The sequence below is a fragment of the Arachis duranensis genome, unplaced genomic scaffold (genome assembly GCF_000817695.3).
Source record: "Arachis duranensis cultivar V14167 unplaced genomic scaffold, aradu.V14167.gnm2.J7QH unplaced_Scaffold_232525, whole genome shotgun sequence".
NCBI lineage: Eukaryota > Viridiplantae > Streptophyta > Magnoliopsida > Fabales > Fabaceae > Arachis > Arachis duranensis.
The window spans coordinates 1976278-1993784 of NW_026264851.1; the positions used below are offsets into that span (position 1 = coordinate 1976278).

General features: G+C 34.7%; 1 protein-coding gene across 1 annotated transcript; it reads right to left on the reverse strand.

Moving 5' to 3' along the window:
- Window positions 1-12770: 12770 nt before the first annotated feature.
- Window positions 12771-14387, reverse strand: LOC127744145 (coumaroyl-CoA:anthocyanidin 3-O-glucoside-6''-O-coumaroyltransferase 1-like). The gene has a single exon (XM_052256425.1). The coding sequence runs from the start codon at window positions 14333-14335 to the stop codon at window positions 12860-12862; it is 1476 nt and encodes a 491-aa protein (XP_052112385.1). The 5' UTR covers window positions 14336-14387; the 3' UTR covers window positions 12771-12859.
- Window positions 14388-17507: the final 3120 nt, after the last annotated feature.

Below are 17507 nucleotides of genomic sequence, written 5' to 3' on the forward strand. Positions count from 1 at the left end.
ACAGATATTTTTAATATAAATAAATATAAAATAAATAACTGTTAAAAGTGATTTTTTTAATAGGGCATGTGAATAACGTGTCACGTGGTGGTATCAGAGTGAAACTTTCACTCTAGTTCTGCTTAGAGATAGCAATGAATAAGGAGAAGTACTTCTCTTTTGCCATCTATTCTCGTTTAAAAAATATCTCCTTTTTTTTTTATCCTCGTAGTAGATCTCTGTTTAATTGTTCTCGTAGAAAAAACAGATACTCATAGGTATTTATCGATATAATTTTCTTAAAGAAATTAAAAAAATAACATATCAATTATAAAATAAATTAATTCAATATAATACAATACAATAAAATACAACATGATCCAACTTAAAAAATAAAAATTCATAACATATCTATTATAAAAAAAAATAGTTAAAGAAAATATAAAAATCTTTCAATATAATAAGATAACATAATTTTTGGTGGTCGAAATGAAATTCAAATTAGAAATAAAAATTAGGATTATTCAATTCATGCAGATAAATTTAATTTATATGCATATAAATTTTGATAATTTACTAATTTCATATTGGCACGCAGGAAAGATACGAAGCAAATCTCTACAAGGCTACCTATACCTTATTTTTATTTTCATTTATTCGTAGGGGTGAGTCTCTAATCCGATAAAAATGTTGCAGATCTTCATTTAGTTAGGTAGCGATTGTATTAAAGTACTGAAATGGAGACTAAAAGATTAGAATTTAATATCATGTTTATTAGTGTAAAAATTGGTACTAAAATTTCAGTTTCTATTTCCAAAATTTTAATATTTTAATACTTTCAAAAAGTGGAGATACAGAAGACTAAAATTTTAAAAAATAGAGACTGAAATTTTAATAACATTTTATATTTAAAATACTCCTATTTCAATTAATGAATTCTAATTTTACCATTTATGTAAATTAAATTAGAATTTCATTCTTATTTCAATTTCTGTCTTTTATTTTACACTAAATACAATACTGAGATTTATTTCAATATCTGTTTTTCAGTCTCAGTCTCTATCTCTCTTTCCAATACTACTTTAGGGATAGCAAAATATTCCCTTAGGTAGCGTTTGTTTTCAGATACTGAGACAGAGACTGAGAGACTGAGACTCAGTATTGTGTTTGTTAGTTCAGAGACTGGTTCTAAAATTTCTGTTTCTGTCTCCAAAATTTCAGTATTTCAGTACCTCCAAAAAGTAGGGACACAGGGAACTGAAATTTTTAGAGATAGAAACTGAAACTTTAATAACATTTTATACCTTAAATACCTTCATTTCAATTAATTAATTCCAATTTTACCCTTTGTGCAAATTAAATTAGAGTTTCATTCTTGTTTCAATTCCTGTCTCCCATTTTGCACCAGACAGAATACTGAGATTTGTTTCAATCCCTGTCTCTCAGTCTCTATCTCTCGGTCTCAGTCTTTCTGTCTCTGTCTCTCCACCAAACGCTACCTTAGGGACAGGGACACGTTGTCCCCCCTTTCAAAAAGCACCCCGTTTCAGACCTTGTATCTGCAACAGGTAACAGGTACCTAATATCCATTTGATACCCATTTTCAAAGATATCTCTGTGGATTTTCTTAAGAAAACAAAAATGAAAATATAAATAGAAAAATCAACCAAATGAACTTCTTATTTCAAAACAATGTAGATTTCATAACAATCTTAAAGAACACAGATCTCTAAACAACGAAACAGGTGCAGCCAGCGACAACAAGGAGCAGATAGCAATGGGAAGATGGTGATGAGCAAAGGACAACGAGTAAATTTGTGGCGCCGACAATTTCACGACGAGCAGGTGGACTGGTGCACGAAAAGGCACTCTGACAATGACGCTATCTAACAGGCTGGCGACAATCTGACAACGATGAGAAGACTAGATATGCTGATGACGATGATGCGACACCACAACAGGCAGTTCGATGACAGGAGAACATAACTCGAGGAAGAAAAAAAAAAGAGGAATATGGAAGGTGAGGTGCATGACCTCGCCGAGAGAGTTTTTAAAGTGAGTAACAGAGGTGGCAATAAAGAGCATGAGAAAATGAGAATGAGGCATTGGGGCAGAAAGCAAAGACTAAGAGCCTACGATGTGAAGGATTTTTTTATAAATAAATAAAATAAATAATTTGTAGCGTTTTGACCAAAATGTATCAGATCTCTTATATCGTTTACACTGTAAATGAGATAAGGCCACATAGGAATAAAGTGTATATTTTGTTTACATTGTAAACGAGATACGTGAATAATTATGATGTTTACACAGTAAACAAGATATGTGAAGACAAATTTTCAACAGCTATAAATGGATGTGCAACCCTTTATATTCTTCACAAATATTTCACTACTTCTTGTCTACCTATTTCTTCCGAAAATAAGCCGTAGTAGATATTTGGTTGTAAGTGTGTATAAAAGTTTGAGTAATCTATGCAAATTAAACTAAATAAAAGGGTAACTCCCTTACCTCATTCCACAGTAACTGATCCAACTCCCGACGCTATCGCAGGACTCTCTGCTCGTGCTGGTCGCTGCTCTACTGTGTCATGCCGATCAACCTGTAGACATTTGCAAGAATAACCACCATTCAATTAATTTGTCATAATATTGTTTTGTGAAAAACGAAGAATAGTAAAACCAAACTAAACAGTTACATCGCGGTCATAGAGTACATGTAAATCTGTTACTCAGGTAGACACCACTTAGGAAACCTCTCGTATATCGAAGATAGCAGCAGAGGAGTGTAGCTTGCGATATCTGTGGTGGAGCAGTGTGCCGCAGAGCATAGAAAATGGTACTTGCATGTTAGCACTCCAGATCCCCAAGACATATATCGGCACCTCTGAAAGTCATCCAATAGTAGGAGTCACTGGAGATGAACCTGATTATTGGAGTTGTCGAACACAAAATTCCTGAGTGGCAACACGTCGCTGAACCTAGCCTCCCTGACCCTCAAGTACAGGATAATGGCGTCTGGTGGTGGGAGTGTGTGAGTCGCTCTCTTGGGAAGAAGTAGACGAGGCATCTAATAAACAATAAAAATACCAAATCAAGAATGCGTAAATCTATAAAGCTATAATAATTTCAACGCAAAATATTCTACTGACAAACGTATATATAACGAATTAATTTGACTTATAAGTAAACTATTTTAACAAATAACTACAAATATTTAAATTTTAAATTTATTTAAATAAAAAATTTACTTAAATAATGAAAATATTTAGTAAAATAATTAATTTAAATATCTATATAATATAATGCAAATGAAAATATTTCGTAAGATAATTAATAACTAAACTAATAAACATCTATTTTATTTAAGTTAAATAAAATTATTTAGTTAAATAGTGAATAATAAAAATCATTTTGCATCTCCTTCCTAAGTTAAATTAAGTGAAAACATTTACTTGAATAACTAACAAGTACACTATCAACTTGATAACTTAGTTTAAGTAACAAAAAATTAAAAAAAATTATTTACTTAAATATTTAGTAAATCGAAACATAAACATTTTGCTACTTAATTAAGTTTATTAAAAATTGTTAACAACCTAAATTAATAACTAAATTAATAAACATATGATTAATAATAATTTAGATTAAAAAAAAACAAACGTTAACAAATATTTAATTAACAAATTTATTTTAAAATATGCATAACATCATATCCTAGCATAGTAGTATTTAAACTATTTTTAACTATATATTAATTTGCTTAATATATATTGCATACTACTTCTATAAAAGTATTCTAAGTATGACAACATATTTATAATTTAATATAAACATAAAATGAAAAACAACACCAACTTCAAAATCGGTTGTTCCTACAATGTGTCAAGTCGCATTCAACCATTCAATCTGTTAATATCTGCACCGTGATTATCAGCGCGTGCCATATTCTTTACGTAATTTGAAAATATGATTAGAAAATGGTAAAAATAGAAGAAAAGGTCAATAAATAAAAGTGAAAAGTTCTTGACCAGGTCCATGGACGATATATCACATTATTTTATATCTTATGTCCTTATCTCATTTACACTGTTAATGAGATAAGAGATCTGACGCATTTTGATCAAAATGCTACAAATGGTTTATTTTAAAAATAAAATATTATTTTATTTATTAAAAAAAATTCGTGATGTGAACGGAGTGATAGTGTGAGAAAAATGACAATAAGGTTTGTGAAATATATTATATATGTATATCAAACATTTTTGTAATTTTTCATTTACATGTATTAAATGAGTATTTTTATTAGGGATGTTTAAATTTAAACCGATTTAAATTAAATTATTAATCCAATTCAATCTAAATCGAAAATTGATTAAAATCTCACTAATTTAAATTTGATTGGAATCTATTTTTTGTAAACCGCTAGATCGGATCGGATTTCAGATCTACTTTTTATAATCTATCCAATCTAATATAAACCGCATATATGTGCTATAATATTATTATTTTATTATTATATTTATAATTATATTCATAACATGTTTAATTTGTTATATATTTTTATATTATTCATGTATTATTATTTAATAATTATTTTTGTTTTCAAAATATAATTTATTTATTTATTTTAATTAACCTATAACTTTATTTCTATTATTATGTTATCGTTGGTTTTTTAAGATATTGTTGAGACTTGTTATATCATTGTTGGTTATTTAAAATTTGATATTAAAACTTATTATATATATTTAATTTTTTTAATTTACAAAACCACAAATTTAATTCAATCCAAATTGCACCATAAATAAAGTTAATATTCAAATTTCAAATCGAATGAGTTTTTGACTCAAAACTGATTCAAACTGCGTCATAAACACCCCTAATTTCTACCTAGTCCTGCACTCCGGCCCATTTATTTAAAGGATACCCATCTTCCGCCTTGTGGGAAAAAAAATTGGCCCTCACACTTATCACTGGTGAATAAATTTTCGCAGATTGTCTGCCCTACTAAAAAAGATTATCATTCTCACAGAAATTATTTTCTTTGTGGATGCACTGGTAGTGTATTGGCTAAATATTGGCCAAGGAGGGAAATTGCCGATGGGTGGAGCTCCGCCTCAACACGCCGGGGGCGTGGTGGCTGAGTAGGAGACCCACGTCCTTTACCACGCCAGGGGCGTGCTGACTCACCACGCAGGGGGCATGGTGCCTGGAGACCTGTGAAGCGCAGCAGAGTTTTGCGCGGAGTTCCAATGCTGCTGCTGCACCACGCGTGGGCGTGTTGCAGGCCTGCCTGCATGCAGGGGACAGCCCCCATCCTGGGAACCAGTGCCAGTGTTGAACCTTCATGTATATATGCACTCTTCGTGCTCTTCTTCTCCCATTTCATCACACACTGAAGCCAAAAAAAGAGAGAAGGAAAGAAAGCAGTGTGTCCGTGCAAGTGTATAGGCACTAGTGAGGAGAGTGTAATGAGTAGTAGTTATACGGTGAAAGAAAAAAATTATTAGTTTAAGAGATTAAAAAAATGGTACGTAATTATATGTCGCCCGAAAAACATATTATCAACTATTTGGATCATCCTATTTATGTAAGTTGGTATATTTTAATTTTTTTCTGTATTTAAAATTTATTTTTTATGTATTTATATTTTTTAATGTATATGTATTTTGTAATGAGAATATTATTTTGTGTATTTTATAAAGATTTTAGTAATATAATAATAATTTTTATGAAATAAACGTTAATAATAATAATAATAATAATAATAATATGTAATTTTTTAATATTTTTTTAACTTTTGTTGTTATGAATATATTCAAGAATAAAAAAATATTTTGAATTTTTTAACATAAATATGCGTATATTAATAAATAAATAATATTATAATAAATTAAATATATAAAATGTATAAAATATATTTAATAAGTAAATATTATAATAAATAAGAAATTTAAATTTTTAATAAATAAATAAATAGATAAGCTATGTTAAATATTTTAATAAATAAGATATTAAAATAAATATGTGAATGTTTATTAAAATATTTATAAGGATTATTATTTAATTAATGTAACATATATCTTTGTTGATACAGCCTAATAGGAATTTGTTGGTGCGTAAACTGGATCTGCCACAGACGTGAAATCCGATGGTGGAGAACTACTTACGCGCCACCGGATTCTACCACGTCTTTAGAATTGGAGTCATAAGAGAATTTCACCCCATGTTAGCTGCTCTGGTTGAAAGGTGGAGGTCTGAGACCCACACCTTTGTATTGTCGATCGGTGAGGTTACATTGACATTAGAGGATGTCGCTCATATATTTGGCCTACCCATTGATGGAGAGCCTGTCAGTGGATGGACAGATAGTAGTAGCGACTTCGTTCAAAGTCAGGGCATAGCGATATTCGGTCGTGAGCCATCAGTCAGTCATAATGCGAAGTCCTATATAAAGCTGGGTTGGGTTCGACGTATTAGAGACGCAGAGCTGTTGGACACTGAGGAGTCCATCAGGCGATACGTCAGATGTCAGATCTTCTATTTGTTAGGGTCGACTTTATTCACGGACAAGTCGATCGCATATGCCCATGCGAAATATCTACCATTGCTTCGCGATTTCGAGCGGATCCATACTTATAGTTGGGGGGTCAGTATGTCTGGCACATCTTTACAGAGCACTATGCCGTGCATCACGATATGATACAAAGGAGATGGATGGCCCTCTGAATCTGTTGTTTGTTTGGGCATGGGAGCGAATGCCGTGTCTTGCTCCCGTACCGAGACAAACGCTTTCACCGGCCGAGATACCAGTTGCCAGCAGGTAATAAGTCTTATTTTAGTTATGTGTTATATTCATGATGCATGTTTGACATATGATGAGTTATTTAAATTTTTTCAATTAACAATGTTTCAGATGGAGTCATTCATAACGGACCACAGCGTGGTCATCGAAGACAGTAAAGACATTCAGGCATGATATAGACTACATGTAGGAGGTAAATAGTTATAGTTCTTCTTATTCGTTTTTTCAACCATTATTGTTAGGGTTCTAATATACCAATAATACTGTGGCAGTTTGAGTGGTGGCCGTATGACGGGTTGATCATCCCCGATGACTTGCATCCTCATCTTGAGGTGTGTGACATATTTGCTCCGTTGTTGTCGTTCGAGTGTGTCGAGTGGCACTGATAAGGAAAAAACAACAACAACGATAGATAAATGGGGTTTTTTTCCTACTAAACCTCTAAGAAACCTGTTGTTAGCAGCCTAGGTCACTGGAAGGGTTTTCCCTACTAGACCTTCAAAGAACCTGTCCTTGACAACCTAGATCAGAAGGATGAAAATTGAACCATTCAATTTTTTCCATGCAACCAGCGAAGCAAATCACTCACCTTACTTAATCACACAATAAAAATGTGCTTAAAAGCAACTGAAATTTATTCATCAGAGTTATTCCAAATTGTCTCACCAAAGGTGTTTAAATAGACCGCTAACAAATTAACTAAAAAATAAGATAACTAATTTAAATCAAATTTGATCTTATTGGATTAGATCAGATTTGATTTAAATTTTAACATTCTAATGATAACACTAAGCAAATCGGAAGTAAATCAAATCTTCCAACAAACTCTAACAGCAAAACAAATTAAAATAAATTATTAAAAAAATTAAAAATAATAATAATTTATGCCTCCCACAGAATTTGAAAAGTATTATTGGGCTTCTTGCTGTCCTGACTTAGCCCAATGGGCCTTATGAATTGTTGTCCTTTCAGCACCACTGTTTTTGAGACGGACTCTTGGTCTTCTTGATGTCCAAGACTGGCATGGCACAATTCTTCTAGAATTCAGATCCTTGAATATGGCAAGATTATCATTCCGTCCCTTAGCTCTAAGATGACGAAAATGTCCTCCTGACCACGTATCAGGCACCCTGCGGATCGAGTGATGCGTCAGTTTGGATATGTACAACCTCCTCCGGGGGTACTAAGGGATATTCCAGTTGACCAGCATTGCATTGTTCTACGCGGAGTGCAGCTTCATGAATGGACAGTTTTGCATGGGCCATGGATAGTGGAGTAGGCCAACAGGCGACACAGCTTACTGCGGGACCTGCACCCCCTTCCGACCTGGGATTTTTTACCAACGGTTGAGTACTGGGATTGGTACATGCACTCTTACGGACATCTTTTCAGATTGACGGGGTACGTTTCTCATCATCAACAGCCACCTGCCCCTCAGCCACCTCAGCATGCAGTGTTTGAGCCGTTTCCTTATTATATACTACAGCCACCGGCCTACAGTCATGGTAGCCATCACACTCAGGGCAGCCACCACTCTCAGCAGTCTCAACACAGCCACCACTCTCAGCAGTCCCAACACAGCCACCACTCTCAGCATCATGATCCCATACTTACCATTTCCTCTGGTCATGATTGGTTTGACTTCTCCAGCGACGGACACGGAGATCAGTAACTACAGCATTGGACCGACGCTGATTTGGGTGGCTAGTCAGATTTTAGTGGTATCCCTTCACCGTCAGTGCCTGCTGATCCACGTAGGGCATCAGAAGATATGGGCCATGGTTTGCGGGGTCGTACTTCCGACCACACGTCAGAGAGTGCGTCATGTGATAATGATTTTGTCCAGCGTCAGCGGGCATACACAGTTGTTGACACATTCAACCCCAGTCCATCCGCTCCAGTAGAGGCAGGCGGGTCGGCCACTCCGACAGAGATAGCTGGGTCGGCCGCTCTGACAGAGGCAGGCGGGTCAGCCGCTCTTACAGAGTCAGGCGGTTCGGGAGCTCCGGGGGTGGATGACTTAGTTCGAGGTCACCCATATGACCTACGGACTGAGCGAAATCCACCTGATAGGTATACTCCATCGCGGTTAGGTCCGGGCATTATGCGTAAGGGACTACACTGGTTCATTGGAAAGAAGTGAGCTTCAGTTTAGGTTTTTTTGATCTTATTTTCAGAATTAACTTAATGTAAATCGTGTTTAATGTTTGTTTTGTTAACTTATGTAATCAGTTAATGACAATATTAAGCGACCATTATAATATCAATGGATAGACTTCAATTGAAAAATACAAACACGTCTAATTTCAAAAGCATGGACTAACAAAATGCAAATTAAAAAATACAAACATGACAATATTAAACTACAAACCAGCACCACTCGATCCAGCACGCTAAGGACACCTACTCCGACTATGACCCTGAGCACCACAGAGACGGCATATCCGAGGACCACGCATGTCGCATGAGTCCATTTCATTCAAGTATCGGGTCAGTTTGGGCCTGCCTTTAGACGTTCGCCTCAGTGCGGGATTAGCGACCAATGTGGGTCCCTCATAAGCAAGCAATGTCTCGGGATCACCTAATGGTGTGAACTCAAACCTGTATACTTTACGAACCTCCGTCATCTTGTACACATCATGCACATACAACTGCCAATCGAGACGCTGGTTAGCACAGCAAGCAATAATATGGCGACATGGTATTCATTCAACCTGAAAGTGCCCACAGTCACACGTCCGTCGCGCAAGATCAACAACTAACACCTTTCCAGTAGTCATTTCGCGAACCTCAAACACCTCATTTCGTCTATCAAAGCGGTGCACAACTATATTCCCAGCCTGTTGCATACTTGCTTCTATCCGCTGTTGCGCAAATGTGGAGTACGTATATCCAGCACGCTTGCGTTCGTGAGTCTCGGCACTCTTCCGCGTAAAAAATTAATTTAACATATAACATGTTGCTCGGACCAGCGCCAACAAATGTAGATTACGCACACCCTTCAACACTGAGTTAATGCACTCGACAAGGTTTGTTGTCATATGGACCCATCGATGTCCCTCGTCGAATACCAATACCCAATGTCTGAGTCCAATGGCATCGCACCACCTGGCATATGCCTCGCCTCGCTCTTCCAACCTCTTATAGTTGATATTATACTCCTCCACCGTTCTTGAATACCCTATGTTGACAACAAGCTTTTGCAAGTGAGGGACTTTGAATTTCCTTAAGAAGTTACTGCCGATGTGTCTTATACAAAACATCTACCATGCTCTTGGAGGTTGCCAGTCGCCATCGAAACAATTTACTGCTGCTCGTATTGACTCATGTCGGTCTGAGATCATACCCACGCCGTCTTTTCTAACAACATACATTTGCAGATTTCTGAGAAAGAAGTGCCACACATCAGCTATCTCCCCTTCCACCAAGGCAAAGGCGTTAGGCACAATGTTCTGGTTCCCATCTTGTGCAACAGCGACTAGAAATGTACCTTTGTATTTTCCGTATAGGTGTGTGTCGTCAACCTGAACCAGGGGCTTGCAATGCCTGAATGTCCTAATGCATGGATTGAAACTCCAAAATACACGATGAAGTATTTTTACACCTTGTGCCTCTTCATTTTCGTTGTACAGTGGTCGTGTTTCTATTTAGACAACTGAACCAGGCATCTTCTGCACCATGACCGAGAGCTACCATGGCAAGGCTTGGTAAGAATCCTCCCAACCACCAAAAATGTTGGCTATGGACTTCTGCTTTGCCAACCAAGCCTTTCGGTAACTGATGGTATAGTTGAATCTTGACTGGACTTCTGCAATTATAGATTTCACCAATGGCCTTATAGCCTCAGTAACTGTATCTGAGTCCAACTTGGAATGATCTTGTGAAATCGTTCCGATCGTGCACGTGTGCCTACCGTTGTATCTTTGTATCTTCCAACAACCTTTTTTCCGTATCAAGCTAGCTCGGATAAGCCAGTCACATCCACGCCTATACATCTTGCATTTTGCATAGAACGTTTGTGGCTCAGACTCATACACCTCATAGTCAACTCCTTTAGCAATAGTGAAACTTCTAATTGCTGCAACGATCGACTTTCTAGAACTGTATTTCATTCCAATCCGGAACTCCCCGTCCTCAGCATCGGCAACGCCTATGTCAACAAAATTAAAAAATAGTAAAAAAATTTAAAGTTAAAATTTAAATACATATCTTTACTAAAATTTTAAGAATATTCAGCTATTTTAATTTTCAGCGATTCGGTTAGACTGGTTTATCGAGTTTGACCGGTTTTTATCTGTTCATTTCCGGTTTGACCGATTCATACCGGTTCGTTTTCTTATTCGGTTTAATTACCGGATCGGACCGGTTTAATATTTGGTTCACCGGTTTTCTGATTGAACCGACGGGTCTGGTCTGGTCCGGTTATGACAACACTGTTTATTGCTCAATCGAACGTATAAACTAACAAAAACTTATTATTTAGTCACCACGTACCTATGTTTGTATATTTCGAAAACTCGGGGGCATGCATGGCCTCGAGATCCAACTCATGCATAAAAGGTGGAACGTCCATCGGTTGACTGCTCGGCGGACGAACCACTACATTCTCTGCTGCTGCCTCAACTCCCACATCACCATCCTCATCTTTGTCGCCGGCCTCATAAGTGGCTTCGAAGTCCTCTTCGCTGTCACTATTCATTCCTTCGTACACTGCACCTCTATCATCATGTATATCTATATAATTCTGAATCGCCACTGCCTCTACAGTTTCAAACTCAACGTACACCTCAATCTGTGGGTGTCACATCTGAGTCTACCGGTGAATTTGAAACATGTTCTGTATACTCGCTTCATCAGTGATCGGCATGGCATCAAATTGTATTAGACCACTAAAAATTACAATCAGATTTCGGTACAGAATTCTGCTCACTCTCATTAACGTACTGTTCTCCATGCTTTTACAGAGGTCGTTCTGCAGCTCCATTCACGTCATCGTGCATGGAACCACAAATGAAAATGGATTCTGGGACACAAACCTCACTCCCTCATGAGTATTATGTATTATCTCACCATTGCTATACACCACCAAGTTTGCGGTGCCCTCCATTGCACTAACAATAGCCTCAAAAAATACTCAAAACACACTCAAATCTTCTTCAGCATGCAAATACTATCGAACTCTGCCTTATATAGAGAGGTGCACTTAACACGTCCCCCACGTGCTGTCTGCCTCAGCCAATCACGCTTTGACACGTGTCAGAACGCCCCCCGCGTGCTCATTCAGCACGTCCCCCACGTGCTGCATACGTGGACCAATGCATGTTCGCCACATCAGCACGCCCCCCACGTGCTGACTCATCACGCCCCCCACGTACTAACTCATCACGCCCCCTGCGTGCTTCCCCGTCTGAGCCATCCAGGTTTTGCCACGTCAACACGCTCCCTGCGTGCTGACTAAGCACACCCCCTGCGTGCTGCCTTGTTGGCACAACCTCATCCAGCCACGTCGCTTCCACGCTTCCCACGTGATTTAGGCAACACGCCCCCTGCGTGTTGCACTACCATCTGACACGTCTACATACCTACAATACACACAGTATACCCATTTTCAGTCAATACACTAAAATTTTTTCCATATCTAAATTAATGAGCTTATTACTGATATTTATTTCAACATTTTTTCCCTCCTCAATTTAACTTGTACATCTTGTGCGGTTTTGTGTATGTTAAAAAAGTTGCTTCGTGGTAATTAAAGTAGAAAATAATAGTTCACAAAAAACAATAATTTTTCTTTTGATAAAAAATCCCTAAAACTTATATAAGGATACTGAAAAAACTAACACACGCATATATTAGCAATCATTAATTCAATTTTTATGAATTGATTGAATTTTTATTTAATAAGCAAATTAAAAACAGCAGTAGGGATTTGATGACAACAAATATGATTACGAAATCTTAATAATCATCCAGCATTAATCTATATCATCAGCAATGCATGTCATCAACACAATAACACACACACATTATGGCATGCACAACAACAATAATTCTTATTACTAAACCTACTATTTCAGTTATTCATGAGGATTTGAAGCCCTTGTTTAAGAACATGAACAAATCTTTGATAATGGACCCTCTTTAACACCAATCCAACCTCAACCCCTCCCTCCACGTGTCCACTTTCAGCAAGAGATATAGCCTTTGATGAATGCACCATTTCAACTTTCTTAGGCCTTCCAAATCCAAAGTCAGTCTCATACACACCCAACTTGTGCGAAGCCATCACATGAAACGCACTATTCCCCAACACAAACAACTTCATGAACAATGCCTTCCAATTTTCCGCACCCCGAAACGGCGAACTCTTCATGTCGTTTATACCCTTTTCTATTACCTTAACCGCATTCACAAAACCCTCTTCTCCTTTAAGTTCCATCCTCTTAAGCTTTGTTTGGCACTGTGTTATGCAATTCCCAAAGTAAGTAATTGGAATTGGATATCCGAGTAGATTGTTATTCCTACAATCAGCTGGAAAATGAAAATGCTCTTCTTTTTCTTCTTCTTCTCCTCCTTCATTGTTATCGTCATGTCTTGTAGTTTTAATTAAACTACTCCATACAAAACCACATATCACCATAAAGGTTGATAGATATTGCGGCGCTTTGTATCCGTTGCTTTTCTTCAATTTGTTCATCGCAAACCTTTTCATTGCTTCAATGCCTTCTCTACCAAACACAATTGTTGTTTTAACATAGTCCTCTTCCAATATTGATTCACCATTTTGACTTTGAGCTACGAGTTTGTCCTTCCATAAAGTCCTCTCGTTAAAATAGTCTTTCAACAAAACGGCCTCGAGCTCATCAGGATCCTTCAATATTTCCCTATCAAAACAGGGTAGTAATGAATAGTGCTTCTTTAAGAGTGTTGAGTCAATAATTTCTTCCAAATTTATTATTCCACAAAGAGAAGACCAAAATTTCATAAAATGGCCACAACACCTATCGTCAATCACGTGACAATAGGTGATGGCGATGCAGAGGCCACGGTTTGGAAAAACCGTGACCTGCAAGGCCACAAGTGGTGACACAATCGTGTCATCACTCTTGTCATATGTGGCCTTGTCCATCAATGTTGGAACCAAGTGATCCAAATCTTTGACACTTTTGGGGTCATTGCTTGAAATATGATCGAAATTCAAAGACGACTCGATGATGGTGAAGGTGACGGTGTCTTCATTGGTACATTGAATGAAGGGCTTGTGGGGTGGTGGAGGACATAGGAGGTTCCCGGCTAGAGGGAAGAAACGTTGTAGAGTAAGAGACAGAGAGAGTTTGAGGGTTGGGAGGGTATTTTGGTAAAAATGGTTGGTGGAAAAAGGGAAGTTATAGAAAAATTGGCGTCTAACGTAAATTGGACCTGTAAAAGGTAGGTCAAGGAATGTAAGGGGGAGGGATTTGATTTTTGGATCATCATTATCATGGTATGCTTTTGGAAGACCAACTTGTGTTTGTTCCACAAGCTTATGCTTGCTATGATGATTTTCCATTTTTCTTTTGGTGCAACTTTGTTAGTTAAAATTGATAGGTGATGATGAGATAGCTATTATTGGAACTTGTGGAAATTAGCAGAGAGGGTGTATGTACTTATATACTGGCTGATCATATCAATTTCCTGTTCAAAATTGAAGCTAAAAAGTTTGTGGAAAGTACACGATTTGCCCCTAAATGGAGAAAAAACATAATGACTCCAAAGTGTTTCAATTGTCGTATGATGTAGCTAGTGTAGTGGATGACTTATTCGAAAATATATGGACTAGATATTAACTTTTATTTAGAGATAGAGAAATAATTATTTAGGTATTTTTTTTATTAGTTTAAATATTTATTTTAAAAAATAGTATCATGATATGACATCAAAATTTTTTATAATTGAAAAGTTTAGAATTCTATCATTGTTGAACCAAAATAAAAAAAAACAACATAAAACAAAAAAAAGAGAAAAAAAAAAACTTATGTCACATTCACGTAAATTCAAAAAAAATCGTGCATAAAAAAATATATTAGAGATATAATTATTTATATATATCTTTTTAACAATTTAAATTTTTTTAAAAAAAATTTCATCACANAATCCAACAATAATATATTTTATATTATATTTTAAAATATTAACAGTTAATTAATATATTTTTTCTTATATTTTAAATATTGATATTAGTTGATGGTCAAAAACAATAAATTCTAATAATTCTATAGTATTTCTCAAAAATATGTGCCGTATAGTTATTGTTATAAAAAGAAGAAAAAATTTGCAATCCCGTTGAATACTCCGATCCATTTTGCTTAGCTTTGTGGAAAATGAAAATCAACTCTTAGCAATTTCCCCTCACTTTCTTTCGAAAACACTATTTGTTTATTTGTGATATGACCGAGTTGTTACTCAGAAATCAATTTTGAAGGAATTATATATATTGTTGAATGTTGACTGTATAACTATATATCCAAGTGTATGCTCTTATTTATTTTTTATAATGGGACATCAGTGTCGCAAGTTATCTTTAATACTGTGCAGCTATGTGTGTACGATAAAAATGTGTCTATCAACATGTGTATCACACTTTTTTTTAATATGAGAATGAATTTTCTCTATTTTTTTTTCAATTGAGGGTATTTTCCAGTTTGATAAGCGAAATTTAAATTTTTGATACTTATTTAAGCAGATGAATAAGTTAATTATTTAACTAATTCAAATTAGTTGACCTAAATCTAACTTTATTTGTATTTTATCAGTGCCCCTTTAAAGCACGTTTGGTAACGATTGCAAAGATCAATTTTATAAGATCAGTTTTTTGTGTTTTTTATTCTTGGCCTCAAACTCAATAATATATTAATTAGGGGGTTCCACTGAAATTAACTATTATCCACGTGAAGTTGCTAGGAAAAGTTATCAAAGGTAACGATATGTAGTAACTGAGTTACGTCATCAAGCTTATCGCTATTGAGGTAACGTATTAAGTAATTAATTTTGAGTTAATATTTAAATTATTCCCTGCATCAATTTAGTCTTCAAAAATTTAATTTATTTAATGTGATCTTTCACTTAACCTTTGTTGTTTATATTGGTCTCTACCTTAATAACATATTGAGATAAATTGACAATTATCATGTTAGACTTTTAAATGATTACAAAATTTTTAAAATTTTAATTTTAATTTCACTTAAAAATTTTAAAAGCTCTTTAACACTACAAGAAATAAGGGATTTACCTACAAAAAAAATTGTAGCTAAACTCTAAGATAACCATAGCAATTATACATTGGCCACGAAAGAATATTTGTGGCTAATCGGAGGATTGCATTTTTAATTTGCCATGATTTTAGCGTTATTAGTCACAATTTTAAACATTGTGGAGACCTTTAAAGAGCCACAATTTGTATATCATTATCTACGCATAATGCCGTGGCTAAATAAGAATAATTAAATCAAAAAATATAATTTTACTACACTTTATCCGTAGCTAATTTGTGCAAGTCGAGTTTTTCAGCCACATTTTTTTGTGTGGCTAATGTTAGGTTACTTAATCACACTATTTTTTCGTGGCTAACTCACTATATTTTTCACATACAATCCAAGACTAATTTGTGCTAATTTACTCTAATTGAACAATTTTATTAAATTAAAATTATATTTATATATATTACATTAATAACAAAAAAAAATTTCATCAATTAAATGTTAAGCATATTTTTGGATAAACTAAACACTTTATCACTGTATTTTAATAACAAAAAATTTTAATTCACATTTAATAACTATTAAAAAATCCAACGTAACAAACGTTAGTTTATTTTAGTATGTTGTTAACGGTTTTAGAACAAAAATACGGCCAAAAACTGAGCGAGTCATGAATATAAAATTAAAAAATCCAATTAAATAAATTAAAATTTTAGAGATCACGTTGAAATGAAAAAGTATACATATAGTAATAGAGAAATGTTAGATTAGAGGGCTACCTGAATTATTGTTATTGTCTTTATTTTTAGTCATTAATCTAATATTTTTAATTTAGTAATTTAATAATATATTAATAATTAATTAATAATTAAAAGATAATAAATTTTAATGAGCTTCAAGCATTTTTCATAATAATATTTACACGTAATGGATATAATATCGAACATGGAAGAATTCTTCGTATTAGAGGAAAATATACGAAAATAAAAAAATAAATATAAAAGAAATAGGAAATAATTAATTTCATAAAAATAAAATTCTAGAGAAGAAATTATACTAGTGACTAATTTTTTACATGATTGATTACATTATTGTTATTTCTGTTTATAATATATTCTATTACTAATGAGAATTATCTAATTAAGTTATTGTGTCTACTTTTCTACTTTATATTACATTATTTTTAAAGACAATCTTACTATTATGGTTGTGAAAAAATTTTCAATGAACATTTTAATTACAATCAATAGGAGAATACTTTATCCTAAAATAATATTTTTATTTTACTTTCAAAAAATAAAAAATTATCACCAAAAATCCATTGATAAAATTTAAGTTCATCAACCCCCCAAAAAGAAAAACTTATTTGATGCATAAATCTTAAGTTGGTTCACTACTAGACATTACTAAATTACCGAGAGAAGCTCCGACAGCTATTTTAGCGACGGAGGTTATCGATGACCAAGCCGTGGAAAAATCTAGAAG